Here is an 18,475-nt window from a genome sequence, read left to right as displayed (position 1 = left end):
CAATTTATTCCATTTATTATTCAGAAAAAGATATGTCGTGATGGCCGAGTGGATATGTCATCCGTCTTTCAATCCGGAGGTCGCGGGTTCAAATCCTGGCTCGTACCAATGAGTTTTTCGGAACTTATGTAGGAAATATCATTTGATATTTACCACTAGATTTTCGGTGAAGGAAAACATCGTGATCGTGAGGAAACCTGCATACATCTGCGAAGAAATTCAAAGTATGTGAAGTCCCCAATCCGCATTGGGCTAGCGTGGGGACTACAACCTAATCCCTCTCGCGCATAAGAGGAGGCCTGTGCCCAGCAGTGGGACGTATAGGCTGAAATTATTATTATTCAGAATAGGGTATCTCACCAAGTTCATGTATCCGCCTGATTATTGCTGGTTAGTTCCCTTATAGCTCTATTGGTCACATGATTCTAATCCTACCATGACATGTAGGTGATGTAAGTACTCCGTCGTACCAATGTAGACAATTTGCTTTGCTATTACGTTTTCAACATCTTATCAAATAATATACGAAATGTTAAGTCCTAGAGAGGATAGTTTACTTTTGGTAGGTAATATAAAAAGGTAAACAAACAAAACCACGTGACTCGTCACTCATTCAGCCAATGGTGAAATGGCACAGATAAAATAAGGCTCTCGTAGGTTGACTAAACGTATCTAATCTTTCAAGTATAGACGTGCGCAACTGCGCGCCGACCTAAAATTTGCCGGCGGCGGCGCGGCGGCGCCGGCGTGTAGCAAATTTTTTCATTTAGATATTACCTACTAAACACTGCAATTATTGACCGGATATCTATTGCAAAAGTGAGCAAGGCTTTCCAGCATCACAAGCACGCTATGCCAGCGAGTTGGAGAAGATGTTTTAATGGTAGGCACATGTTCTACTCTACCGAACTCGTCATTGTAAGAGCTTAGATCGCTTGGTTCTGATGCTGGACCTGATTCTACCTCTTCCTCATCAATACCGGCTCGCGCCGCGGACGATTGGACGAGCCGGCGGCGCCGGCGCGACGCGCACGCACGTCTACTTTCAACCGACACAAAAAGTTTGCAGGTGAAGAGGGTGGGGTGTATAGGTAGTGTACAAGTTGCTGCTAGGAATGTTTGTCAGTGGCTGTATGGCAGAGATACGTGGTTTTGTTTGTTTACATTCTTTGTTTACATTACATTCACCAACCGAATGTGATTAACACATACCTATGATACCTACACGCAACTATACGAGTCACTTTTAAGAAGTTCAAATCGCTACAAGTGTGGCATTTTCACTATTTCTTGATATTAATAGTTAGTAATAGAAAATATGCAACACTAATTACAAATACTAAAGAATCTGCAAAATGTTACAACGAAAAATTTTAGCATTGACCTAAGTGACCTAACCTAACAACTTGTACAAGTTGTACAACTTAGGGAACAAATAATTTTTTTTATTAAATATTTTGGTTTGTTTTTAAGAATTTTTAGTAGTCACACTACCTTAAATTAATTAAACTGAAATAGATGTCATAATAGAGTGGCTTTCAGAATTTTTAAATTCCTCTTAGGGGTCGCTACCGCACTTTAAAAATTTGGACCTTCCATACAAAATCATTTTGATTATGATCACGCTTCATGACGTACAGTCTGGTGACAGACAGACAGACGGACGGACAGACGGACAGTGGAGTCTTAGTAATAGGGTCCCGTTTTTACCCTTTGAGTACGGAACCCTAAAAATGAGACATTTTAGGCTTTTTAGTCGTTGCCATCATACTCATATGCCAGCGGCCTTAAGAGCAGGAAGAAATATCAAAATGCCGTGCAATGATGTAATCTGATGCCCATCTGTGCAGTTTTGTACTATGAAGCAACTAACTTACGGAATCTTCATTAGCCCATGGTTTACAATTACATAATTAAGTTATGCATTCTTATAAGTTCACGTCTTTCCTGACTATTTTACTCGTAGATAAATAATTGCAGTTAATAAATCTGACACCGCAATGGTTTTGAAAGTTCGGAAGTAATTTACAGAAATTGCTATTCATGTGAAGATAATTTATAATGGTTAATTATTCCATTGACTTAAGCTGCATTCATAATAATTTTATAGACCATTAACGTCTAAAGGCAGACATTTCAAATCTCTAGCTTGGGTCTTTCGGGACACACTGCAGTTATATAGTAATTGTGAATTGTCTGTCACACTGCAGTGCTATATACTTGTGTTACACCATTATTTTACATATGTAAGACAGTTCACATTCAAGATAATAATCACACGCAAATGTTTTTTTTGTCTACTTATATATTTTTGTTTTGAATTGAATTTTCGTAGACCAAGTTAAAATCTTACTGTTCCCGATTCAACAAATATGGCACATAACGAAAAGTGAAATAAATAATATGAATTTAACCAATTACGCCGCCGAGGACATAGGGGCAAAACCAAACCATAGAACTAGTGTTGTGAATAACGCTCATTTTGAGGCTTAAAAACTCAAACCCTTAAGACTCTCGAGGCTTAACGCCTCAAAGGCGGCAAAGACGATTTCTTACATCCATACGCGTAAAATAAATAAATACAATTCTCAAATATAGTCGAGTCTTCAAGACTTACGGGTCTTGAGGGCTCGAGTCTTTAAGACTAAAAATAAGCGTTATTCACAACACTGCATAGAACTATAAAGACCAATGAAAGACGAACCGTACCAGTGAACTTCGTTTCTTGCATTTAATAAATAGTTTTTTAGGGTTCCGTAGCCAAATGGCAAAAAACGGAACCCTTATAGATTCGTCATGTCTGTCTGTCTGTCCGTCTGTCCGTCTGTCCGTCTGTCTGTCCGTCCGTATGTCACAGCCACTTTTCTCCGAAACTATAAGAACTATACTGTTGAAACTTGGTAAGTAGATGTATTCTGTGAACCGCATTAAGATTGTCACACAAAAATAGAAAAAAAAACAATAAATTTTTGGGGTTCCCCATACTTCGAACTGAAACTCAAAAATTTTTTTTTCATCAAACCCAAGTGTGGGGTATCTATGGATAGGTCTTCAAAAATGATATTGAGGTTTCTAATATAATTTTTTTCTAAACTGAATAGTTTGCGCGAGAGACACTTCCAAAGTGGTAAAATGTGTGAGTCCCCCCCCGTAACTTCTAAAATAAGAGAATGATAAAACTAAAAAAAATATATGATGTACATTACCATGTAAACTTCCACCGAAAATTGGTTTGAACGAGATCTAGTAAGTAGTTTTTTTTTATACGTCATAAATCGCCTAAATACGGAACCCTTCATGGGCGAGTCCGACTCGCACTTGGCCGCTTTTTTTATTCTCTATTTCAGTTGACTCGCAGGAAAGGTAAGGTATTTTTGTACAATACCTTTTTTGCGACATATTAGCTTTTCAAGTCTAGTATATTATTATATGTAGCTCATTAAACACATGTAACGTTAAGAGTTATTCTTACAAAACCTAAGATGTTTATAATTATTACACAAATATTCCATGCTGTTTATTTTTCAGATACCTACGTATGTACTCCAAATGATAAGCCGATTACTATCTATGACAATTGTTTACTTATCAAAGATTAAATCAGATTACTCAATTACCTCTATTTACTTTAACTAATTATAACTATTAAATGACTAACAAGTTGAAAAAAAAATGAACTAAGTCATTATAATATTGGAAAGTAATTATTCAGTTCCGTTCATTTAGGTAACGTAATTTGCACAAACCAATGAAGATGTGAAAGTATGATTAATTTGTGATTATTTAATAGTAGGTACATTACATATCTACGCAGGTGAATTCGTGAATGCTTCAGATCGCAGGTGTTTGTGGCCCGAACCGAAGGGGAGGGCCATAAATATGCGATCTGGGGTTTTACGAATTACCTCCCATGGTTTGTCTAAAATTTTACGTCTTGCCCTGGTCAGGAAGTGAGATTTTCTCCTCGCGTAGCGGGGAGAAAATCCCACTTACGGGCCTAGGGTGACGTAAACAATATTAAATTCCTGTTATAATAAAAAGTTAACATTTTAACACATAAGTAAGTAGTTTCTTAAAGTAACTATGTTAGTTACCTATATTGCCACAGTAATGTGGCGACTAACGACTAAATATAAAACTTCGATCATAGTGTGTTGTAAATAAGGTGCTGGTTTACAAATTTGTATGTATTGCACTAAATATTGCAAACCGTGGTATTCAAAAGTGATCAATTGCATGGAGCCTAGAAACTCCTATTAGAGTCTGTGTGGAAAGAGAAGAGTCGTGGAATGTATGGGGCCCAATACATTCCACGACTCTTCTCTTTCCGCACAGACTTTAGTAGAATTTGACAGTGTTATTATGTGTCACAATTTTTTGTCTGTACCCAGAATCAAATCTAGAGTCTAGACCCGTCTTGTGTAGGTGTAATTAACTATCACTGACTAGATTATTTACGTCGCCATCAGCACTATCAGTAAAAAAATCACAAAAAAACTATCAACTAACAACATTCTATTAACTATGAAAACATTGTTAGTCTGTTACCCACGACGCAATAGGTAATTTCTCATTTAAAACAATCTTAATTGCTATCTGAATAATGTAACTACGTATTACCGTGTAATGTAATTTAATGTACCTAGTGAGGTTGATGATCTTTGCAGATAGACTAGAAACGTTTGGTTTGTACAAAAATATGATGGCGAAATATAATGTGCATCAACAAAAAAACAGAATACTTAAAGCTTTTTATCGTGTATTAATGATATCGTAATTGTAGGAAATCGGTTTAAAAAAAATAGCTAATCTAACATTGCAGGTAGGGTAGGTAGTAGGAGTAGGTACCTTGGGCACCTATCGAAGATATGCTTAAAAGCTATTTTCGAGATCTATTTCGAGAGAGAACTATTTCAGCAGGATTTGCCCGGTCATATTATCCTATAAATTACGTTAAAAACGACACTTGAGATATTCAGCTGTTCTTATCTGTAAAATCTGACAGATGAACCATCTAAAATGATGAAAATGACAATGACCGATACGACAGGCCATCTTCATATGGATTTGACGTCCGAATGACGTCCGAGAGTAACTTTACTGCTCTAATACAAAAATCACTTTCACATTTGATTTTCATTTAACTTTTTATTGTGTAACTCAATGTTTTAGGTTTTATCTTTGGGTTTTATCTTATACCTTTAAACGAGCAATTCTTGTATATATATATCGACGATCTCGGAAACGGCTCTAACGATTTCGATGAAATATGCTATAATATGGGGGTGGAAAACGCGCATTTTACGTTTTTACTTATATGTTTTCGGAGCAAAACTTGGTCTCCCAGACATTAAGTAGTGATGAAGTGTGCAAAATGAGTCGTCATATGCGGATTCGTACGGTAGGTAGTATACGGACTAAAAGATTAGGATCATAGATTGGCATCACAGAGGTCGATGTGACAGTAACTTCATCGCATGTCACGTCACACAACTGACATTGACACCACATTTCACGTGCCAAAGGTAGTCTTGCGTAACCTCAGTGTAGTGATTGTGGTTATTATTGGTTGTTTGTAGTGTTTTATGCCGTTTCACGATTATTAGTGGGCGGCATTGTGAAATGTGGGGCTCAAGTTACGATCTGTTTGAAATGTGGTTCAAAGCAATTTGCGTGGACAGAAAAAATGACATTCTAGTAAATGTAAATATTGGCGTTAAAGAATGCCTGATGGTCTGAATTTCTGCATTTGTTATTTGTTTAAGTACCTACTGCCGCTTGTAATACATAATTATTGATATCGTAAGCATTAAGTGACTCGATCGACGCGATGTTTACTGAATGTAGATTTAGAAGACATGACTGGTATATTAAAATCAGTGTAACATCTAGGTAAATAATGGCAGATTACAAGTTAGTTTTCTCGAATAGATTAAGGTATAAGAATAGAAATGTAAATACCTCAGCGTCAGGCGCAGAAGCCCGCCGTCTGCCCCGCCACAGTCGGTCCTCGCTGCCACCGATGGCACCGCAACTCCTCGAGTGCGACTTCTGCGCAGCCAGCTCAGCGCCCGCGGGCGAGCGCCGAGCCTCACCACCACCTCCTAGAGTCCCGCGCGAGTCCGCCGCGAGCAAGGCGGACTCGAAACTACCACGCCACGAAAACCGTTCACTATCACTCGCGACACTTCCACGACTAGCCGTGGGTTCCAGGATGTCGTGGGAACGACTCCGGGCCAACGCTCCCGGCTCCGACGCACTATCATCGTCCGTACTCGGCACACCACCAGACACTTCATGCATTAACGCCACTAGCCTACCCCCTATATGTCGCATCACCTTCCCGAAGAGAGGTGGCGATCCCTCCCCCGCGCGGCCGAGCGTCGCCGCCAGCCGTTGGTACGCGCCAGCCGCGTCGCGCTCCAGCGAACCACCCTCGCCATTTCCACGATCGAACTCGTCAATTATCTCGCGGCAACTCTCCGATATCTGTTTTCTCAAGGCCGAACGATTCGCCGCGGTCCCTTCTAAATCTGAGCCGGCATAATCGGACGAATCATAAGAATCGCTCCAGGTGTCTTCGCTCGACAAATATTCGACTATTTCGCGCACTTCCTCATCCCGGATACCGGGTACAGTTTTCATAAGTCGTGTCAGTTCGCTCTCAAAGTATAATAATTGTGGTGGTTTCGGCGGGCGCGAACTTTCCGAGTTAGATGACTGCGGTGTTGACGCGCGAACGTTCGCTGAATTTATCATTTGTTTGAAGAATTGGCGCATTTTTGTCATCATAAGGTTGGTCTCTTCATCGGACGACCAGTTATTAAAGCTATCCTTACGTATTAAGGGTGTGGGTGGGGGACGGGACGATGGGGGACCTTCAATACGTTCCTCGATATCGGGCCTTATCTCCTCAATAATCTCCTCTAATTCTACTTTAGGTTCCTGAGATCGGGTAAAATCTGAACTAGAGTCGCCATTCCTCAAGAGATCATCACAACTGCCCACGAAGCCGCTATCTCGACTTGTTTGTTTTTTAGATTCGGATAGTTCAGATCCAAGCGGTGGAAATTCGGGTCGGGGCGTTAACCTGCCGTCTTCACCCTCCGAAACAGATCTAGTGTCGTCTCGAGTTTCCTCTGCGAACTCGGTTGATAAGCGCCGTTCGTCCGCTGGGGAACCTCTAGTTTTTTTACTTTGCTTTTTCCTTTTAGGTTCACCTTGTGAATCGAGGCGCTCCGAAGAGTCGTGTCGATCATCGGTTTCGGTGCTCGATCCATCTGACACTTCCTGCGCGTCTTGCGATGGCTCTTCCCCAGTCAATAAGTTATCTAATGACGATGAGTGTGAGCGCGGGGTACCACGGGCTCGTAAAGGACGTTTCCGCCTTTGTTCGGGACTCTGTCTTCCCTCACTATCACTACCAACGCTACCTGAACCATCTGAGTCGCGCCTTTCCTGATTGAAGCCCATAAATCCAGACAAGAAATATTTTTCTAACCGTGATGATACCAGCTCGTCATTGTCTCCACTTCTCTCCGGCTGCTCATTATCAACGATAGACTCCGCACCCTCACTGCACACACTTGACGTTTCCGACATAGGCTCCTCATCGTCTCGAATATTTCTACCATCACCGAGGCCGAAAAAGAAATATTTTTCCAACTCGGTCGCCGAAATGGGTCGCGGTTTTTTCACTGTATGCTCCGATTCACTTTCTTCGCAGCTTTCTTCGACAATCGTGTGTAAAGTGAAGTCTAAGGAACGCCGACAGTATGAAAATTCTTCACCCCGCGTGGGTAAGGTCGCTTCATCCCCCGAGTCGGAGTCGGAGGGCGAGGTGACCTCGTCCTCGTCATGGCTGACGTCCTCGACCCAAGAGTCGTCGTCGGCGAGCCCCTCCTCGAGGCACACGACGGCCGAGAGAGTGTCGGCGTTGCTAACAACCGTCACGCCGCCCGAAGGCTGCGGCGCTTCGTCGTCGGACATTCGTTCGTCATTATCGTTTTGCTGGGAGCTCGCGTCGGGGTTGGTTTCGTTCACCGAGTTGGTGTGGTGCACTGTTATGTCGCGCATGAGCCGTGTCGTATCCGACGTGACGACGGAGACGCGATCGTGTGTTATCATAACGCGGCTAGTGAAGCGCGCGGAGCCGTCCGTACCGGCCGTGCGCGAGCGGCAAACTGTTGACACCGCGGCCGCGGCAGGTGCGCGCGCGCCCCCCGCCTCTAAACAAACCGGCCCCACGCCGTGCAGTTTCACCTCCTCTTGCTCTTCCAGTAATTCTTTCTTCAATAGTTCACTGAGCGTACGTTCGATACCTTTAAACAGGTCTATTTTTTCAACAGGCGGCAAACATGGGTTATCAGCCGCGGGCTCGGGCGATGGCGCTAATTTCGTCAACAACCCGTGCGAAATTTCGTTAGAAATGAATTCCTCATTGTTGTGGTTCTCATTAGGCAACTCGACGGAGACTTTTACTTTCATATCACTTTCTGTAGTAAACGCATCGTCCAGCGAGTCGCACTCGTTGTTTTCTGATGGAGTAATACTTCTATTGCTATCATTATCTTTATTTTCGTTGCTATCTAAAGTGTTATAATCCGTACTACACGATGCATTAAAGCTATTAAATTCCTCACAGGTTTCGCTTCGGAGCATATTTTCATTACAAAATTTCATAAAATTGGATTTTTTCGATTCACAGTTATCGTCGCCGCTTCCATACGGGATAACGGGAATATTTTCGTTTAACATTACTGACTCTAACAGCACGACGTTGTCTCGGTTTTGGGTATCGCTTTCTTCATTAATGTTGGCTTCATTTTGCATAATCACTTCAACGGCAATGTCTAAGCTATCAGACTTTTTGTCGTAGGAATCATCACAGTCGATGCCGCTGCTGTCGGCGTTGTCTTCCATGTCGGAGGAGGAGTCGGCGGGGTTGACGACGAACACTCTCGAGAACTGCCCGCCGCCGCCCCCGGAGTCGTCCGAGTCTTCATCCGAGGTGGCCGGCTCCTCCGGCGCCCCGCTCGTCAGGTCATAGCTGCGTCTCTCCACACCCGCGTCGGAATCACTAGAATCACCAGATTCGTTTGACGATATAAACGCTTTCTCGGCGTCCAAATGTTCGGGCATCGCGTCCGGGGCCTCCGACAATACTGATAAATCCTGCTTTGCAATCACCTTTATTTCATCTGACGTTTCACATTCAACTGGCCGTTCAATAACGATATCACTGATAACGTTATCAGTGGTATCGTTATCGCGAGATTCTGTTGGTGACGTTTCGGATTGTATAGCTTTATCGGTCCTTTCTACGGTGGTCATTTCAAGCGTTTTCGTTTGGGGAAGAGCGTTGGCGGTGGCGGTGGCCGCGGCGGTGACGGCGACAGCGGCGGCCGTCGTGAGGCGGGCGAAGGCTGCCGCATCGAGGGGAGGGAAGCCGGGGTACGTGTTCCAGTGTGGCGTCGGCGGGTTTTGGGGGAAAGCTAATAAAGCGGGCCAGAGGGCGGCAGGTACGGGGACCGGCACGGGGACAGGGACGGCAACAATTCTCGGTTCAGCGCCGCAAGAGCAGGTTCTGGGGCAGGCTTGCGGGACGTGTCTGGGGGGTGGTGGAGGTGCTGCCGCCGCGCCCGGCTCGAAGTAGTCCCAGTCGCAGTCGTCGGGCGCGAGCGGCGCGGCGGAGGAGGCGGTCGACGACGAGTCCTCCGTGTCCTCGCGGCACGACGAGTCGGAGCTGAGGAACACGAGGCGGTAGTCCTCGGGACGCATACGACCGGCCTCCGGCTCGCTCGCCTCGCCCGGTTCGCTGCTGACGCCCCACTCTGGAAATAACAAAAAAACTGGTTAGCTGACTTTGTAAAAATACATCCAAATTTAATTACTTATTTATGAGGAGACGTCTAGAGGACGTTCAGTTCAGACCAATTTAAAAGGAAAATCTATTGTTAAGTATTTAACTGTATAGGAACATGTAACTTTTTGTATGTGTAGTTCTATCTCCATTTTTAAACCTCTCATTGCGTTGCTAATAACTTAATAAGCCGTTACAGTAGAAAAAAAAACAATATTTTAGCTCAATGATAACGCCTTAGTTTCATGGCGAGCAATTTAGTTTTAACATTACAGTTTATTACTTCAAATATATATTGAAACATAAATCAAAATACAAAACCACCAACTAAAAATACACCATTCAAACAACTCCAACTTGTCAAACAAATCAAATAAGAAACAAATTCTTAGTGCCTAACATTTGAGACACATTTATCTAACGCCTAACGATAAACCACGAGCAATGTCGTATCAGTCGGCCGAATAAATCAGAAGGCGAATCTATTTAAAAAGACACTGACTCTTTACAAAAGATGCTTACAAATCTTGAAATAAATGCGCTCAGATGTATAACTATATAAAACGAGTAATTATGCATTCAAGAATTATTACTATGCCTCGCAATAGTTATTTTCAATATCTATAATTTAATTGTACGTTGCGTTTTCTCTTTAAAAGATATGCCCTTGTTATTAGCAGCTGTTAAAAGAAAGTACGTTATAAAGATTGGGCAATGGGCACAGTTGTAAAAAGTGGTAATTGGTTAAAAACAGGTATACATACAATACAGTCAATACACTATACAGTAATCATCTCATTTGGTTTGTGTATCCTTATTTTTAGCGGCCATTGTATGTTTACTACAAAGTTAATAAATGTTCTCGGTATAAACCAAGAAAACAACATTCGCTATTACACCACTTACATGGCTATTACAGGGGATCAGTGCTGGGGCCCGTTTCTAAAGCTTGTAACTTGTAATACAAGCGGATGTCACTTTTTGACAGCTTTTGTTAGAAAGGGACATTCCAGTTATATTAGTATTCCAGTAGCAAGTGTAATTGGTATACCTACTGTAACCGTTCTTGTGGTATTAAATAAATAAATAAATAAATAAATTACAAGTTACAAGCTTTTGAGAAACGGGCTCCAGCGGTTGAAAAGTTAACAAAATAAGGATCATTCGACTACAAGCAGAGATCTGTAAGCATTTCCTCGCTAAATGCCTTTTAATTAGTGTCCGACCGAAACATGTTTTTTTGCCGAAACCGAAACCGAATGTTCGGCTTTGGCTCTAGTTTCGGCCGAAACCGAAACCGAAACTTTAGAAGACTTGTTAAAATCGTTGAAAAAATGTCATAAAACCGCTTTTAAACTCATATTAAGGAGCTGTCAACACCTAATGTCCTTGAAATTGATGTTACTTAAGGGGCTTCGCCACGCCAATGACCTTCGATCTGAATCCCTTAGTTTTCTTGTTTTTGTAGCTTATCATATTAACAGCAACGGCTTTAAGCAATATAGTATTCCATATTTACTTCAAAGTTCATTGTCTTCGAGATATTTGGCAATTTTGGCATCAAATTAGAACAATTTTATGTGTCTGAAATTAAAATCAATTTGTCAAAACATTTACTTACTTATACCTAAACCGCTAACGAGCATCTAATATTACACAAATAATCCACATTTATTTTTATTTCAATAGTTTTCTTCCCTTGAGCGCTAATGCCCTAGCGATAGCGGTGAGTAAGACCGTGCGACTTACAATCCAAAGGTCGCAGGTACAAACACTACAAACCCCGGCTCGTACACCAATGAGTTTTTCGGAACTTCCATGAGCCGTGGCCAAAATGCTGGGATAACGCGAGGAAGATGATGAGTTTTCTTATTATTCCCTTGCCCAGGCCCAGTATCATGCGACAGTGCCATCTCATTTACTACGATACAATTAGACGGTGTGCGCGTTTTAGGTATTGACAGCCTCTTAAGACTGCGTCGACCGTTCAGTGGCCCCATCATTAGTGGAATTGTGTTTAATAATAAACCGATTAATTTCTGTATACATAAATCAGTTGGTATATGTATTAATACTATTAATATTGTTGTCCTACTTGATCCACAACTTTTATTAGTCTTTGTCACATAGTTTAGTTTCATAGAACGAAGTACCATTGCGTATGTTTCGGCCCGGCCGAAAGGTTCGGCCGTTTTTTGGCCGAAACCGAAACTACGGCCGAAACATGATTTTTGGCCGAAACTGGCCGAAACCGAAACCGAATCTTCGGTCGGACACTACTTTTACTTTTATTTAATTAATAATTATACCATACAATTTCTCTTAAAAGGAAATTTTATTAGCGCCTGTTAACAGTACACAGTACAGTAACAGCGTGAAAATTGGACTGGCACAGTTGTACTAAGTGGCAGTAATTGGTAAAGAACGGGTAACACGGGCCACAATTATCGCGTTTGGGGTGACAACTTAAATGGCAGGGTAACAGTTCCACGCCACACTTGAATAACGCAGAAATCTTTCGGGTTACAAGTTTTTATTGTAATTGTTTTAATTAAAAATACGGATTTTTTGCGAATGCCCAATATTATGGAGTTTGCTGAGGTTGTAGGTAATGGAGGTACAAGAAAGAAATTATTGTAACGGATTTTTATTATTTTGACAACATTTGTTGTGTACTAGTGTTGACTTGTTGGAGAAAACTGCAATTTAGCGTACGGTACTAGTACTACCTACTCTAACGATAGCGACGAAAAGTAATGTCTTTCTAACATAAAACAATATTTCAACGGTTAAACAGATGTATAACTTAATGGACTAGTTTTATTTAATTATCACAAATGAATCATAAGTATTCTACAACTTAGTATAGTAGATCTGATTTTAGGTAGCTATTTCAGAATATTTAGCGTTTTTTAACACATCTTTGCTTGAATAGGTAAGTCATCTCTCTCCATCTCGCATTTTAGTGATTTTTCCGATTGTTTGGTATTAGTTCCGGAGTGTTACTTTCTGTCAAACAAATTAGGCATTTAAATTTAAATATTCTTTTTTACGGAAGACATGCGTTTTGGCTCATTTACTACAAATAAACAAATGTTATGCCGTTACCTAGTGGTTCAAGTTCTTAGTTCGAACTTAGTCAAGTCAATAACCCTGGATGCACCTTCTGATGCTGTTGGTCGCGGAATGGCATGGCGATCACAATCATGCTAATGCTATCGTAGAAAGCACCACGGATGGGTGGCCGCGCGTCGTGAGTTGAAAGCGACATGCTACACGGACCGATCGAGAGGAGCCCTATTGCGACTCGTTCGATATTCGCAATCATGCGAGAAGTGTTGCCTGTGTGCATGACAGCGGTGGTATCACAACAAGTCTGGAATGGAAATGAACACAGTTTCAATAGAAGTGATTGCGTAAATTATTTGGTGTTCTAACAGTATATTCCAAGATATAATCACCCACCGTACCAGAATACCTACAGCTTTTCGTATTTTCCAGTCCGCAAAAGCTGCTGCTCAAAAGTGTGCTGTGCCCCGATCGAATAAGTCAGTAAGTATCTAAAAGCGGCTAGTTTTATAGTTTTGAACAATTTAAATTGAAACGTAAACGTCATTGACATCCATATTATCGTCAACAGCATTGACAAATTCTGATTATGGAATGTCAAAGATGACCACTATTCCACTTCCACGGTTAACATTTTTTGCCTGTTTACGATTGGGCCATGATTGGGCCTCAATTTAGGCACCTTGTCATTTTTTGTCCGATACTTTTTAATTTATGCGACCCCGTTAATCTAAGAACTAAAAAAAACTGAAGCATAGCAGCTGTTAATTTTTATGGGAGCTCCAACTTAAACCTAGGAACCATCCAACAGTTTACAATTTTAATTCAGGATATTTTCAACAATGGGTAATTTTTCCTATCTTAACTCTGTTTCAGGTCGTTGTATATTTATTTTATACATAGTTTACTCTTGTAATGTAAATTTTATAACTTACCTAAGTGTAGGTTTGTTGGGATATTAAATATATAGGTAGATTAGGTAGGTACATATTTTACTGTTCGCCCGCGGAAACGTGTATGCAATCGCTACAAACGGTTCCAATACATTAACTTAACAACGTTAACTTTATCTGCATTGCAATCGTAATAATGTCGATAGTCTGAGAATACTCGTCCGACCAGCGGGACTGCTATTTCAATCTCTTACCGAACTGCCGGCTCAAACCAGTATCGAGATCCGTATAACAAACGCACTTTATCGGAGACCACACTTATATGGTTCCTGATTTATCTACTCGTTAAGCTTCAGGCATAACAGGCCCGGCTCAAGCCTGGGATTTTATTTCCTTGGCCAACGGGATGCAGACGAAATACGCGCTCGGGCTAGCTAGTGTAAAGTTTGAATGGCAACTGCAGCTGCATTACGTGGCGACATTACTGCGGCGTGGTTGATAGCGCTGTATCTCTTAATTTCCTTGATATGATGAGTGACGTTCGCCGCCGCATTACTGTCGGTGTCGCGATTATAAAATTTAATCCGTCACTCATTTTATCAAGGAAATTGACAGATACAGTGGCGGTATCAATGCAGCCGCAGTAATGACATCCGCAGTAGACATCCGACTCATAGTACATATAACCCTGATTGAAGATCTTCATCTGATGGATCAATCGTATTTAGATAGGTATGTGTTTAAAGGCATCACCTATTGTATCATAATTTTCTATCCGCGATTCTACAGGATTGAAGAAGATAAGTAACCCTAAAACATTGACTCATAAATTATTGAAATGGCGCATCGTCATCAGGGGTGCTCCAATTGAAATTGTCAATTATGGACGCCAATGACCGATATATCAGCACCGTAGGTCCAACGCCAAAGACCGATTAATCGGTCACAGACCACAGAGCAATATAGACCTACGTGTATAAATATACATAAAGTTCAATTTCAGTTTTGACACTTCAATGACGTGGCGTCTGAGTGACAGCTTTTGTGTTTGACACGGCGTCGAAAAGGTTAACGTACATTGTTACGGATCTCAAAGAATTATAAAAAACCGGCCAAGTGCGAGTCGGACTCGCGCACGGAGGGTTCCGCACCATCAACAAAAAATAGAGCAAAACAAGCAAAACAACAAGCAAAAAAACGGTCACCCATCCAAGTACTGACCCCGCCCGACGTTGCTTAACTTCGGTCAAAAATCACGTTTGTTGTATGGGAGCCCCACTTAAATCTTTATTTTATTCTGTTTTTAGTATTTGTTTTTATAGCGGCAACAGAAATACATCATCTGTGAAAATTTCAACTGTCTAGCTATCACGGTTCGTGAGATACAGCCTAGTGACAGACGGACGGACGGACGGACGGACGGACGGACGGACAGCGGAGTCTTAGTAATAGGGTCCCGTTTTTACCCTTTGGGTACGGAACCCTAAAAATGACGAAGTGTAGGTAATTTCATAATTTGCATCAATCTCTCGAGCTACTTGTAAAGTGAACAGTTAAGGGGCCCACAGATTACCAGTTCGCCGGACGATATCAGCCTGGGTGACAGTTTCGAACAATTGACAGGCTGATATCGTCCACCGAACTGGTAATCTGTGGGCCCCTGTAGACTCAGTTATGCTGGTTAAGTATACGACTCGCTAGCGCTTGGGAAGTAAGAATACAAGAATACGCGGCCCTCAGTGTTTGAGAGACGATTTTCTCCATTTCTCAGATAGGACGCGACAGGCTGTGAGAGATAGTGAAATTAAATTGTTATAATCGCCCCGGGTACGGCCGAGATTGTAATTTATACCGATATCTACGGATATTAGAATAATGGTTGACGTATAAATTGTCGAGGCGGATGTTTATTCCTAGTTCCTGAAGAATGGTTTGTTATTGTTATATATAATATCGATATATTTCATACGCATGTTTCTAATACGAGCATAAGTACATATACCTATCAAAAAGCAAACTGGAGAGGTATTCATTATTTATAAATATTTTTATGCCCTCGAATCTTTACAATAGGTACTGGATGGATGTTAATGTGCCTATAAACATCTTGCCTTGTTATTGTAAAATAAAGATTCGAAAAATAAACAAGTAGGTACGTACGGACATACATAGGTAAGTACCTAATAAATAATAACAACTTTTCTTCACAAAACATCGGATCGAAATAAATACTAATAGTTCATTTTTGTCTTAATTCAACTTTTCCCTTCAACATACTTACTTATCGTAAAGATGCCTATTTTGATACAGACAGATCCAGGGGCCCATTTCTCAAAAGCTTGTAACTTGTAATGTAATACAAAAGCGGAAGTCACATTTTGACAGTTTTTGTTAGAAAGAAACTTTCACCTTCCACTCATATCACAAGTTACAAGCTTTTGAGAAACGGGCCCCAGCTCTCTTAACTTTTAAGGACAGAAGGGATAACATCTGTTTTTCTTTGTAACAGCGGTACTAAGTACCAGTGGCGGCGCGTCAAACATATCCATAGGCAAGCAAAGAGTTGTAAAGGAAATATGTAATTGGCTTACATATTTCCTTTACAACTCTGCTCAAACGTCCAAAAACAGGCAAGCCGGAGCGCCGCCACTGCTAAGTACCTAATAAACATCATTATTATTAACATTATCATGCCATGCCGTATATGTAAGTATAGTTCCAAGAGGCCAGGCCCTTAATCTGCTCCATTGTTTCCATACTTATCTCGTTACACGTCCGTCTGTCTGTCTCTCCGACTCTATAATAGCATATCAGTTGTTCAGCCAATTGGAGAGCTGTGGAAATGGATGTCGCGCATGACTTGAATGTTTTAACACGTGTGTAACGTTAGCAAAAAAAATCATCGATATTTTATTCGTTAATAGTTTGCCTACATCGTATTACCATCGTAACACGTTAATAGTTATAAACAAGGACTGCATCTCGACACAGTTTATTTAGTGACAAACTTGGGAAGTAGTGGTACTTCCACTGTAAAAGTAATATTTTCATAGGAATTTGATGTTGCTTCTGTGCAAAGTCATCTCCTGTCACTGCAAAGGCTGTGCTTGTGAAGCGATAGCTTGGTTCGATTCTACGTTTTTGTACTGTTGATATAACTCGGACTCTGACATTCACACATAAATTACGTACACAAAACAAAGAAGTAACTTTACGTACAAGTCGTATGTAAAGTTACTACTATTTGGTTACATTGACATCGCTCCATACCTACAATCGCGTAGCTACATTGATCATTCATTAATCATTACATGAGTGGAGGGGAACAGTATGAGCAGAATGTTAAACTCATTTTCAACACACGAACGTGACACTTTTGCATCCGATATTCAATTGTTACTCATTGAGGAATATGAAAATGTGGAATAACAACATGCTCACTGCAGACAAATATAAGAAAAACTCAAATACGTTTTCATCAAATAATTTTTTGAATTTTTTGCTCGATTGGTTTGTTATGGTAAATAGTTGTAGCTTGGCAAAAAGCTCTTTTTAAAATATTAAATTGACTAATGGCTGCCGTGGTATAGTGACGGTAAATTATACCTAACTATCAAGGCCGTGGTATAGTGACGGTAAATTATACCTAACTATCAAGTATATTTAGGTAAGTCAGACTGATGTCATGAAACTTATGAAACATGAACACACCGCCTATACAGTAGACATCAACGTGATATGGAAACTCGTATCGTATGCTTGGCGTTACTTTTCGGTTCGATAAAAATCTACATATGTGGAAAATAATTAAAATTGAATAATACTTTCCTTAGTGTATCCAGCTCAAAAAAAAACTCTGTATAGTTAGTTGGCTAAGATTTGACATTTAGATTTGTGTTTAAGTGTATAATTTCTGCCCATGGTGTTGCTAAATTTGCTATCTCTGTTTAGTGCTATGACTTAAATCACGGTACCTAATATTTAAGCCTTATACTCGAACGCGCTACCAAATTCATTCACAACAGCACGAGTTAAATTATCCGAGGTGGTAAGATAATTGACAAGCCACAAATGTAAGCCGACTTCGGTATATCAGACCAACACGAGCGCAAGACACGCTTTGAAATTTACATAAACACTTAACAAGACCGACCATTATATCTTGCAAGTAACACACCCTTCGATTTAGACTATCTAGGGTTGCTTATATATCGCTAGGTATAGGTTGGGAGAAACCTAATATGTGCCTAATTATCGCTGGCAGACGGACAAGCTAAAGTACCTAAGTCTAATGGAAAGTGGTTACGTACTGCCTACGACCTGGACATTTTGACAACTCAAAGCTACAAAATTGAAAGGAACCTGAACCATTATCATTCTTGAAGATTTGAATATCTATGAAACAGTATACTAAAGTAGACTAGCTACATAGAAAATTGCACCTGGATCGTAAAGTTTAGAATGTTTCATTCACTGCAATAACTCTGAGCTCTGTAGGAAAGTGACTCAGTAGATACATATCTAATAGTAATAAATAGGCTCATACTGAATACCGTATTACCGAAGTAATAAAGCGTTGAATTTATGAGAGTTTACTTTGTACTCGCTTCTCTAGAGACTCGTTCAACTGTTGACAAGGAGTTCTGAGCAA

General features: G+C 40.8%; 1 protein-coding gene across 1 annotated transcript in view; it reads right to left on the bottom strand.

The window, feature by feature from the left end:
* The window catches only part of LOC134649650 (uncharacterized), a 112,367-nt gene that overhangs the window by 36,591 nt on the left and 57,301 nt on the right, over window positions 1-18,475 (bottom strand). The window contains exon 3 of the mRNA XM_063504488.1: window positions 5,962-9,833. Within this exon, the coding sequence (XP_063360558.1) occupies window positions 5,962-9,833 (3,872 nt within the window). The remainder of the gene's footprint in view (window positions 1-5,961; window positions 9,834-18,475) is intronic.

Source organism: Cydia amplana, chromosome 7, assembly GCF_948474715.1.
Source record: "Cydia amplana chromosome 7, ilCydAmpl1.1, whole genome shotgun sequence".
Lineage (NCBI taxonomy): Eukaryota > Metazoa > Arthropoda > Insecta > Lepidoptera > Tortricidae > Cydia > Cydia amplana.
The sequence above is the reverse complement of the archived record's forward strand: the minus strand, read 5'-3'. Positions and strand labels throughout refer to the sequence as shown.